Source organism: Cebidichthys violaceus, unplaced genomic scaffold (genome assembly GCF_023349555.1).
Source record: "Cebidichthys violaceus isolate CVI_PGR_0920_01 unplaced genomic scaffold, fCebVio1.0.p SCAF_27, whole genome shotgun sequence".
Classification (NCBI taxonomy): domain Eukaryota; kingdom Metazoa; phylum Chordata; class Actinopteri; order Perciformes; family Stichaeidae; genus Cebidichthys; species Cebidichthys violaceus.
Genome location: NW_027176450.1, coordinates 2,337,501 through 2,350,125, shown reverse-complemented (window position 1 = coordinate 2,350,125; position 12,625 = coordinate 2,337,501). Strand labels below are relative to the sequence as shown.

The 12,625-nt window shown below is 37.5% G+C and overlaps 1 protein-coding gene across 18 annotated transcripts in view; it reads left to right on the top strand.

Moving 5' to 3' along the window:
- dlg2 (discs, large homolog 2 (Drosophila)) overlaps positions 1-10,998 on the top strand; it is a 224,494-nt gene extending 213,496 nt beyond the window's left edge. For 10 of the 18 annotated variants that reach the window (XM_068721241.1, XM_068721235.1, XM_068721240.1 and 7 more), the window contains 6 exons: positions 790-840; positions 2,315-2,416; positions 4,498-4,670; positions 4,935-5,044; positions 6,907-6,998; positions 7,610-10,997. In XM_068721241.1, coding sequence (XP_068577342.1) covers positions 790-840; positions 2,315-2,416; positions 4,498-4,670; positions 4,935-5,044; positions 6,907-6,998; positions 7,610-7,716 — 635 coding nt within the window. In that variant the 3' untranslated portion in view covers positions 7,717-10,997. Of the gene's footprint in view, positions 1-789; positions 841-2,314; positions 2,417-4,497; positions 4,671-4,934; positions 5,045-6,906; positions 6,999-7,609 lie in introns of those variants that run through there. The other 8 variants (XM_068721244.1, XM_068721248.1, XM_068721247.1 and 5 more) reach the window with 3 other exon arrangements.
- Positions 10,999-12,625: the final 1,627 nt, after the last annotated feature.

The window sequence follows — 12,625 nt, the reverse complement described above, 5'->3', positions numbered from 1 at the left end:
ACATTGGCATAAACAACTGAAGTGTTTTGTAATTGTGAGCATGTTCGTTTGAAGCAGAATTTTGTTTGTTTTGTCAGTTAATCTGTAATGTGTTGGAGTTGCAGTCATTTCCAACACATTACAGATTAACTTAAAAGTTAATTGGGAACCAAGAGTCTTTACCCACTAATCAGGGTTACTTCAGGATTTCATTGTGCAGGCTGAATACTTTAGGGATTCCTGTTTTATTTTTATGGTGAGTTTTCTATCACTCGATGAGTGAAAAATTATATCTTAAAAGTGTTTTTCAACAAACCTAATATACATTTTTCTCGTTGGTAGTAACAACACCATGAGCTCAGATAGAACATCACACAGAACTCAAATAGTTTGCTAAATGCATGTACATTGATGTTAAAAAAAACATCAGGAAATGTTTAATGCCACATTGTATCAGGTTTCCTGAGGTCTTGAAGTCAGTCAATTGGAAGGCTGGAGAATCGGGAGATACTAAACATGAGGTCAAAATATCAATAAATGGTTAAAAGTGAATGAAATTGTGCTTCATTATTTACTTTGTTTACTATGTGATTCTTTTATTTAGCATGAGCTGTATATATGCACTTTTATGTCACCAGAGAAGTAAACTATTATGTAGGTCAAACAGTAAGACCATAAAAACAGGGACATTTGTCTGTAACATGCTGCCATGCTTTGTGGCTTTGGGCCAAAATATGGCATGTAGTTTATATCAGTAATGAGTGTTTGTCCTAATTACATACTAACATTGTTCACTATGTGCCCCACCAGGGAGTCAAGAGGATGTCATTCTCTCATATGAACCTGTGATGCGGCAAGAAAGTAAGTTACTTAAATGTGTCATCAAAGTCACATGAAACACGGTGTTTTAATTTGTAGTAACGACTAAAACCATAACGTTACGTAGCATATAGAGCCAGAGTAGGCTAATGAGTCAAGCTAGCTTGCAAATTGCAGCATGCTTTAATGCTACACTGGTTACAGAAAATGAGCTGAACAGTGGCCTGGTGGCCAGTAGCAGTGCTGGGTGTAACTGTCCCTCCACCTCACCCCCCACTGTTCCAGAGAAGGACAAGCTACGTAGCTAACTAGCCAGCCATCCATCTCAGCTTTCTTCCCTGCGAGCTGCGACACTTTATGGCCCACAGCTGAATGAAGCACCCTTCTAGCTTCAGGAGGAACTTCCCTCTCTCTGCCAGAAACAGAAACTGTTGTAACCATGGCTTTGTATGAAGTGGCAACTGTTATACACAGCAGTAATAATAAACTACACAAGTAACAAAGTGAACAGTGAGTTGGCAGACTCATTACATTCACTCCACATTGAACAGGCGTATGGAGAAAAATCTGATTCAGAATCTGGTTATGGCCAAGTAGGTTTAGGTAGGTTTATTTAAAAAATATTTATAACGTATCCTTTCAAAATAGAGCTTGGCAGTATTGTGGAAAGATATATTATAGGGAATGTGCAAATGTTCACAGTATTAAGGATAAAAATAATATACAGAGAAACTAAAAATAAATCATAATTCCATGCTTTTTTGGTTGCAATTATTAATTTTTTGTAAACATCTTATCTTTTTTAACTCTGATGTTTATAAGCTGCAGTCCTAAATATTTGAACACTTTTCAAATTAAATTAACATGTCTAGTGTTTTCTAGACTAGTTGTTTAATCCTAAATACAATGTATCCTTTAAGTTGTAAACATCTGTATGACAATGGTCAGCTAGGTGGTTAAGTCGAGGGGGGTTTGACGAGGCTCCATTTAGTGAAAAAGAATGACAATGAAAAGGTACATCAGAATCAAACTAAGTAACAATCCTAAATAATCTTACATATAAGTATTCATTTTATATTTTTCATAAAAATTAGCTGTGAGTTTCTCTTTTAATTACCAGATTTTCCAGCAACTACACCCGAAACAAAATCAGAATCAATCACCACTTTATGACTGAACGCCTTTAAAGTTAGAAGTCAGAAAGGTAAAACTAACTTTAACTCAGCTCACGTTCCCTATTAGTGGGTAAACGATCCAACGCTTGGTGAATAAGAGTAAGACGGATCTCACTGTAACTGTTTGCAGCTGCTGTTAAAACAGCACACTGTTACCCAGAGGACGTCTCAGAGGAAGAGTTTATACGACATCATGCTATCCATACTTGTTAGTCATATTTCTGTTGTATGACTATATATTGTAATGCATCTTTGCACAAAAACTAAAGCTCCCCTGCACACAACACATGGAAAATAACTTTCATGCATAAAAAACAATCAGTGTTGTCTTTTTCATCCAGTTAATTATGCCAGACCCGTCATAATCCTCGGGCCGATGAAGGACAGAATCAATGATGATCTGATATCAGAATTCCCAGACAAGTTTGGCTCTTGTGTGCCACGTAAGTATTTAATGGAAATAAAGCAGGAATGTATTTTGAACAGTGAAACACAGTGAGATTACAGGTTGTATTCATGCTGTTACATAATGATAGTTGTAGAATGGCATGATGTGATACTGATGGTGAAATCATTGTCTGTTTATTGATGTGTTAACCTGCTGCTTAATCAGTCATGATCATGATCATATGTGGAGTCAGTGTGATGTGTGAACGATTATCACCCACTCATCCCACCACTGTTCTAATGTACTGAACTTTTCACTTTAAAGGAATGCTTCAGCCACAAAATGACCACCTGTATATTACATTACATTACAGTCATTTAGGATACACTTTTTAAAGCGACTTACAATTCAGTATCTATCTACACACCGTAGACGCAGCTACGGGAGCAATTTTTGGGGTTAAGTGTCTTGCTCAAGGACACATTGACATGAGAATAGCTGAGCAGGAGCCGGGGACTGCCGACCCCCTGATTTAAAGGTGGCCCTGCTCTCCACTTAGCCAAGGTCACCCCATACTAATTACTCACAGCGTGTTACCTTGAATTTTTTATGAAAACGGTGAACAGAGAACTGAAAATTTTAAATATGAACTTCTGTAATGAGGATGACTTGGTTGTAGAGGGACAGCCCACACAGATTATTGTTCGTAATCAGACCCACCTTCTCAGTCTGGTTACCTCCACTGTGAAACTAGAGGCTCTGAACACTCACACAGCACCAAGGGGAAGACATTTCTAATGCTGCTTATTTATCACTATAATGATGTATCTTGTACCATGAATTGGATTGTACTGTTTTTGGTTCACTGTGGATCTAAATATATTTTTTAATGTTTGTCAGAGAAAGCTGCCCATGTAACACTGCCATAGTGCTATAGATGGAAGGACTATATCTCATTTGTGTGTGTGTGTGACCCCAGTTCACTCCATTTGGACTCATCCTAAAGAGAACAGCTGAGTCCTCTCTGTGTGTGGTGTGTTCTCCATGAGCCAAAGCTGTTTTTCTTTTGCATGTTTTGATTTACTTATCTCTTTTATTTCAATATACCCTTCAAACCGTATAAAGCTGCTAACAGTTCAGGGCACCAAGGTGAGTGAGTGGATGAGCTCAGTTTATTCTTTCTTCCCTTTGTCTAGAGAGTGAGTCTTGAAGTCATTTGTTCCGATAATTACCTCTACTCCTTTTATCTTTTTGGAACTACTGTTGTGTATAATTTAAGTTTGAAATTTGACACTGGTGTTATACCTTTGTAGAATAATAATTATCAGCCACCTTCTTGTCTTTAAAGATATCCAGTGAAATTTGCTCAAAACTTTTCTAGCCCATTGAATTGTTTAACAAGGAATTCCTTATTTTCCAAAGCTCTATACATTTTCTGTTTGTAGCTCATAAGTGGAGAATCCACTCCACTTGTCCTTTGTTTTTATCTAATTGATGAAGTAACAAAGTAAAGAGAAACGTGTGACTACATTTAATGTCCCGTTTCTCTATTTACTTACTTGTGCAAATTTCATGACAAGCTCTGATTGATGTGAGTGGATATCTTTAAAGGTTAATTAACGTGTAGCACTGTTCTTTTGAAGATTCAGCCACCGAATGCTGGTAACAAGGTCAGAGCTGCTAGGATTTGTTACAGTACAGAGATGTCCTCAATAAATAAACCTATTTGTATTTATGATGAAAGCAGCAGGCTTTATTGGAGCATAACTTAAAGAAACATCAGCACCAACAATCTCAGTGTTGTGAGAAAGACTCCACCACATTAGTTTGTGGTAATTACAACAAGGGGTCCCAAATAATTTGACAATAATTACAAGTCAATTCAAACTTTATTAATATAGCACATTTCACACACTATTGTGGAAAATACCCTGATCGGGGGGGGCTATGTGGCCTTTTCTCGAGAACACGGTAAACACAACCCCATTTGAAGGCAGCCTCCCCTGCTTTAGAGTTAGATGACGGATGCTAAAAAGACCTGTTCCTGTGTACCATGTTCATAAAGTATCCACTGGTCTCCTTATGACATTATAGTTTCTAAGTTATTAAGAGCTAACTCTCCTCCTTGCACCAAAGATACCACTCGGCAGAAGAGGGACTACGAGGTGGACGGGCGAGACTACCACTTTGTGATGTCCAGAGAGCAGATGGAAAAGGACATCCAAGAGCACAAGTTCATTGAGGCGGGACAGTACAACGATAATCTCTATGGAACGAGTGTCCAGTCTGTGAAATATGTGGCTGAAAGGGTAAGACTCTTTACCTGTTTAAAGCTAAACCACATGGAAGCACCAATAAATATATCGATGTAACGTTCAGTTCTTGCAGTGTAAATAGAAGTATATTGTATATATATTTTTATCAACCCGGCTGCTCTGTGATGTCGATACCAGAGGAAAGAAAAGATCTAGTTTCTTTTACATGATGCTGTTTAGACCAGGAGATTTTGCTTTTATAAGCTGAGAGATTAGAGTGTGTGGTACAACTCTTGTAAATTCATGCCTCTGTCTCAGGGGAAACACTGCATTCTGGATGTGTCTGGAAACGCAATCAAACGACTACAAGTAGCACAACTCTATCCCATCGCCATCTTCATAAAACCTAAGTCTATTGATTTATTAATGTGAGTATGCATTTGTTTCCCTTTGATGATAATTCAGAAAATACACCAGCCTGTTTACTTTACAATTTGTTTTATATTATTGAAGATTTATTGGAATGTTGCAAGACTTTACTTCAAGCCCCCCATTTATCATTTATAATTAAACATGTATAACACACTATAATGTAGTTGTAAGTAGATATAAATGTGTATTAACTTAATTAATTATCTCCTCTTGTGGTCATCAAGGAGTATAAACAGATAATGAAGGACAACATAGTAAAACAGTAATAATATGTCTTTTTAGGTGTTTATCTGCTTATACTAATACGCAGTATAAGTTATAAGCACATTGGAGCATGTTATAAACCATTCATTAAATGTCTGTATACTGCTTATAAATTAGAAATAAGGGAACTTAATGTGTTTGAATTCTGTTCAGTCTCACAACCGTGGCTCTTGGGCCATGACAAATGTGGGAGACACCATTTCAACTGTTTCACTTAAGTACTTGAATTATTTAACAAAAGCAAATTAATTATATACATAACTGAACTAATGTTCAGTTATGTATATAATGAAAGGGTGGAATGTGAGTATCAGTGAGATCACTAGTGTAAGGTGTGCATGAGGGATGAGGGCGTGTGTTGTATGTACTGTAGGGGGGTGTGATACGACGATATATTAGATTGTGAATGATTAAAACTTCTTCACGATCCTCCTTCACATAAAGATTGTTAATACCGTGCTACAGTGCACATTCTATCAGTTGCAGTTCTATGGCTTAAGTGTTTACAGTGTTTGTTAGCGCTGTAGAAATCTCCCCAAATGCAATAAACTGGCTCTCTACTTTATGCAGCCAAAGTCAGGACTAGCCAGGATTATATAGATGGAACACCCCCGGATATAATCACTGTTTAGCAGTCACTTATTGGTGGTTTGAAAGGCCCAGGCTCTCCACACATGGAGTGAAGTGAAGATAACGTTGTCAGTAGCAGTTACTATCAGGTTCGTTAGTAAACGACACGCTAACATATTCTGTGTTGTTATGTTTTTATCTGAGACGAGAATATTCAGTTAAAACTGATCCTCATTGTTCTCAGTGAAGTTAAGTAATGTAGCTCCGCTGAGTTTTATATTTTAAAATATATCCTTTTAATTGCTATGTTGTTTGTAAGAAAATTGTCATATTTGGTCCGATGTGCTCTGATTCATTTGTCATGCAGCAGTCATAATTTAGTTTGAATGAAAACATTTTGCTCCTTGGGTTCTTCACATCTGTTTTGAAAGAATCAAATAACAGGAGGACCAGAAGAATCAGCTTTAAAAGAGACATATTTTCTTTTTAGATAAGATGAGTGCTGGATCTAATTTATGTGACGTGAAGAGTGCTTCATGTGGATTTGCAAAAGTACCTGTTAAATATGTAATACATATGTAAAGAAACTTTTAAATGTTAAATTTGAGAACAGAATTTGGTGAGGTGTTTTGTTACTTTGTTGGTCTATATTATTTTAAATAGGGGAATTAGTTTGGTTGTACTGTTCAGTACAAAATTGTCTAATAGTTCAAAATAGTCTTGAATAATAATCGTGATAAGATTGTGGATCGTAACAATGTTGCTCACTTCTAGCTGTAAGGTGCACAAAGGAAGGTGAGGCTGCAGGTCAGAGGAGGACGAAGAAGTGAGCAGACCAAGACCTTTTATAAGTTGAGAACCAGGTTCCACGTGTTAACAGGAGGCACTGATCGACACCCTGCACAACAATAAAATGCAATGCATTGAAATACAAAGACACTGCTGAATATTAACAGCAGGGGTCATCACAGTTGTCAATTACAAATCAGATACAGAACTATGTGTGGCCTTTCTCCCTGTACAGGGACATGAATAAGAGACTGACAGAGGAACAAGCCAAGAAGACGTTTGACAGGGCGATGAAGCTGGAGCAGGAGTTTGGTGAATTCTTCACAGGTATGATATTAATACAAGCACAAATTCAGAAGAAGCCGTCTATATTCAGCTTGTCCCTCACTGCTCAAACACAGTATGAACACACAAGGCTAGCTGGGTCCTTGATTAAAGGCTCTCCTTCCAGCTCGCCACAGAGCAGAAGCAGTGAGAGGGTTGTGCTCACATGGCCACATTCAGAGGCCAAAAATATCCCGATTATCGTAGCGATTCTCTGAGCCCCATCCAGACTGGACCTGTCAGTTTACTTTGAAGATGACTTCTGCAATTATAAAGGGAACAACATTGGTGATATAAGAGTTAAACCTTCAGTATTTCTAAACAGATTTGTGTTAAGATTACTGCATGTGTAAACATGCCTGTATCAGTGTGATTCTGTATGATTCTGCAGTTCTTAACTTTAACTTTTATTAAAGTGGTCAAACATGTGGAGGCAGATCAGCAGAACTTTTTATTCTGTCAATAGAAATCTTTGACCTACAGGGCCTTAAACATTTGACAGCTGAGAGGCTTCATGAGTGAAAAGGTGCATGTGTGACTGTAATGATGTAAATGTGACATACCTGTTCTATACAAAGTTCCACATTACATAAAGAGTTCCCTTTGCTTTGCAGCCCTGGTTCAAGGAGACACCTTAGAGGACATTTATAGCCACTGCAAACAGGTGATAGAGGAACATTCAGGACCCTATATCTGGATCCCCTCGAAGGAGAAACTATAATAACTCATCACTCTGGAAGGGACTGAGAGACTACTAATACCTTTGTTGTAACATATAATAACTGTATGGCGATGACTTCATAAATATCTATTGTGTTATATGTTTCATGTGTTGTTTTTTTCACTTCTGTTTGGTTACTGCTTCTTTCACTCAACATGAATGTTCCTGAATGTATTCCACAAAGTGTTAGGGAGTTTTAGGTCTTGAAACATGAACCATGTGTATGTTTGTTGATTTAGATTTGAACACAGAGAGAAGGAATGTGATGAAAGCTAAGTAAATGTGGGGAGTGTGTCCTCATCTGTGGGAGCTGGAGGTGGGGTATAGTGCAGACGTCTTTGCTTCGCTAACGTAAGAAGGAAAGTAGGTATTCCTCCCCCTCCCTTCACACTGCAACACCTAGCAAAGTGTGCTTGGTCATATGACGTTTAATGTTTTGTCTGATTTTGCGTCTATGCATCTCCAGAACACAGCTTTGCTTTGTGTTTGTTTACAGCTTCTTTTCCTTCTTGGATTACTGTATTTATTTCTCTGACATGACGTTGAGGATGTGTGAGGAAAATGTTTTGTTTGCTCTAAAACTTTCATGAGTTTTTTTTAAATTGTATTTAAAAGCACATCACTCATCCAGCTGTTGCATTGACAATGATTAAAGGGAGAAAGCTGTTATCGGCAATGGAGATGTAACACTATATTTTGCTACTTAAATTGCTAAGGAGGGCACAAAAGCACAGAAGTATTTATTACTGAAACAAACTTTGATTAAAAGGTAATTTACAGAGCATGTTTTATTTGAATGATGTAGTATGTCGTGACTGTGTTAGGGTGGATGTGAACTTTATGGTGAAAGGGGCATTTCATGTTTTAGGTTTGGAGTGGAAAGAGTCAAATAGTAATTCAAATTAATACTGAAACACACTTTTGTCTTTTGAAACAATAATAGCAGGATAGTAGAGAATAGGAATTCAAATAAAGGACCAATACCTTTTGAAAGTATAAAAACAGAGCAGGCAGAAAATGAAAGTAAAGTAAAAGCATACATTTTACAAAATGCAGTTAAGTATTAGATATTGGTATTCTGTGGCAACATTATGAAGTGAATAAGGATTTGAGAGTACAACAGGTGAGTTCTTCAACTTGAGTTTGAAGCTGATACCGATTCAGTCAGCTTGCTGTTCCTGAGTCATGACAGGTTAGATAATGATTGGATTCATAGCTTAGGAAGATCCAGTCTGACCCTGCTCTCCGGTTCATATCCAACATCTTGGTGTCTCCCTGTTGAGCCGCAGTGGATGGATTGTAACATTGTAACACAAAACAGGAACTTTGTACTAAAAAGACTTTGGAAATACCCAGTTGATTTGTCTAACTTAGATTAGTTTCAGATAAACGTTTTAATACATTTTTGTACAGAATGAAGACTGTGGATTTTGTCCTCCATCGCTTAATGTCCAGTATGAACAGCATGACTACAGCAAGCAAAACCTGGTTCAATATGGGCACCTGACCATTGTTATAAGACGGACAGGAAACATTGTGAGACTGTCACAATCAATGTCAATTTTTAACATTTAAACTTAGCGATCATGGACACAAAGTACATGTGTGTCCTCAAGCTAAAACACTAATTGACACCAACAGAGCTACAATCACGTCGGACCTCCAAGTTTACCGTGAGACAATTGCAATCTCACTTATGAGATTCTTCTTTGCTGGAGAAACGATGACTCAACAACCCTTTGAACTCACACCCAGCCAGGCAACGACGTTCAGCAGAACAGCAGACAGGACAATAATCCTGAGTGAGCCACAGAGAGCGAGGAGGCCTGAATACAGCTCTCTCAGACGTATTCAGTTTGTTGTAGAAGTGGATGAGCCCTGATGTCCTGAGCAGACGCAGCACGATACAGAGTATCCACCAGTTTACTCCCCAGTGGCTTGCCTTGTTTGAAAGGGCATAAAGTAAAACAGTACCTCGCTTTGTTAAACGTTTAAATCCCTTATGTACTTAAAGCACTCAGAATGACTAATGCATCTACCCATGTGATAACCCGCCTGTTCCGTTATACTGCAACGCCATTGGTCGTTAGATTTCCCTGACAACAATATGTGAGTGATAGACTGTATATTCTAGTATTCCTGCTATTTGATTTAGACAGCATGTTTTACAAACCTGTTATCAAGTAAATATAGTTGTCACATTGAATGCTGGTGTGTTTCTAATCAATGGGACATTTCAAAAGTGCACTTATTCATTGTTTTTAGTGACGAAACGAGGCACTGTATGATAACAGTAATGAAATCCAATTTATAAAGCTAATATAATTCAAAACCACTAACATTTTTAGTCATGGCACTGTGCAATCTAAGACTGAACCCTGACCTGTTTGTACAGACCACATTGTAGTAGACTGCTGAAACACCTCTCTAAAACAAGTGTGTACTTTGAAGATGAAAATGTTATGTACAGATAGGATCGTGTTTCTCTCGTCCCTCGCCATGAATTGGTTGAGATTTGTGGCTGATGGAAAAAAAAACACACCGATATAAGAAGATCAACACTAGTGTTTCCTTTTATTGTTGCAATATGTTTTAAGATATATGCCATCATTGTTTTGCAAATTTTCCATAACCTATTGGTCACCACTTGCCTTAACAGAGTAGGTTTACGGTTTATCAGAGATGAAAGCTTATAAATGTACTTTTCCTTAATAGAACATTTAATTTAATCTCCATCCGCATCTAAACTTGTGAAAGACGGCGATCACATCTAAGGTGTCATTATGCTGAAGGTGTTAATGCCTGATAAAGTTACATTATATTTTGTAATTTTATCTTAAAAATGAGCATTTCTGTGGCAACTAGAAAAACTTTCCCAGTGGTGAACGCTGGGACACCTCAATATTTTGATCCTTGTTTCTCGATATTATTTTTGGCCAGCGATATGATGACATGTAAAAGAAAATATATCTTCATACAGTAGTTTGATTCTAATGCTAAATCTATTACTTCCAAAGTCATTGTGAGCATTGTAACGCATTAAACAGGCCAGTGGGGATTTCTGTGTGGAAATGTAAAGGATGTCTGACCTATGCATGTTGCAACAGTCTTCTGTTTCATCTGGATGTACAATATTCAACACAACTGAAGCAAATCAGTGAATTGCTTCAGTTGACTGAAGCAACTGACTTGCAAATCTGCAGTTTGATCACACAGCGAGTACTCGCTGTGTGATCAAACTGCAGATTTGCATCATCCAATCAGATTTGTGTCTATTTTAAACTCAAATAAAAACGCTGTTGTAAGAGCTGGTGTATGTTTTGGTCAAAACATTTAGCATATTCCTTTTTTAGTCATTGCATCATCATCACAGTTTATAATTCACAATTATGATTGTCCTTTTGTTAATATATTGACCCCATGAATCCATAAAGTCTTTCAATTATATTTTCAGGAGGTTTGTGTTCTCTAACTAAATTTATATGTTTGACGTTGTGTCCATGTTCATATATTATTAAGTCATATTATTAAGTTTTTAGATATCAGTTTACCAGCAGGAAGTTGCTTGTAAACCACAGACAAAGTGGAAATCCCAGTGGGGACCTGCTGCCCAGTATGAGCACGTCATTTCAACAGAGTGCAGTTGATGCATGGTTTCCATAATATTCCACTGGTCCACTTCAAGTGACGTATTTATCACTGATTGATACATACAGTATGAAGTCACATGAGTGTTTCGAAAAGAGCTACATTTTTATTCTGCAAATGCATATAATGTCCATTTATTATATATTGAGATAAGCACCCCTTTGTGTAAATGAATGAAGGTGGGATGACAAAACAAAAATCATTTCCACACAAAAATAGAAATTTTTACAAATAATAACAAAAACACAATTTTAGAAAGTTTTCATTCTTCCTGGAAAGTTGAGTGCATCTGAGGATGAGCTGCCCTACATACATATTAATCCTGTCTTGTTTGGGTCATCTGCTTTTATTCAGCGTTATGAACATGGAAATTGTGTTTGCATGTATGAACATCTGGTTGCTTTAATGAACTTCTTAAGAGCATCCTCATCTCTCTCTAGAAGTATAAATTTATTACAGTTGTCATATACATATATACAAAAATTTTCTTCTGCATTTAACCCATCCCTAGCTTATTGGGAGCAGTGGGCTGCTGAGAAGCGCCCAGGGAGCAGTTAGGGGTTTGGTGTCTTGCTCAGGGACACTCCGGCACAGGACATGTAGCAGCCAAGGATCGAACCGCCGACCTTGCAGTTGCCGGACAACCCTCTCTACCCTGAGCTACGGCCGCCCTCTGAACTGTATATGAAAGCACCAGATATTCATGGAAATGACATGCAACTGTGAAATCAACTGTCTTGAGACACTTTTCTGAAGAAAGTCTTTGAAACTATGTTTACTTTCACAAAATCCACTTTTGGCCTCTTTCCAGCCTGAAACTTCTTTTAAGAGCATAAAAGGCTGAGAATGTACCTTAAACCAGTGAGCATGTGTAAGCATCAGATTCTAATTTAATTTTATAATATAATAAAGTATTGGACCAGCCCAACCCTGTCGGCCTACCGGGATTTCTCTATGGCCAGCCCACACCTGGAGCCGAGGAGTTCAGGAATGGGATGTCTGTCTGTCTGTGTGTGTGTGTGTGTGTGTGTGTGTGTGTGTGTGTGTGTGTGTGTGTGTGTCTACTCCACTCCATTTCAGAGGCAAAAAATGTACTTCTTACTAGTTACTTAGCAGATTCAGATTAATAATGCAAAATATATTCAACAAATAAATTATGATGTAATATTATAGATTAAATGATTAAGGCCACTTTGCTCAATAACAAGAACAGTCATCTTAGAAAATTTAAACATTTTAATAAATAAAACTGATGTAATAT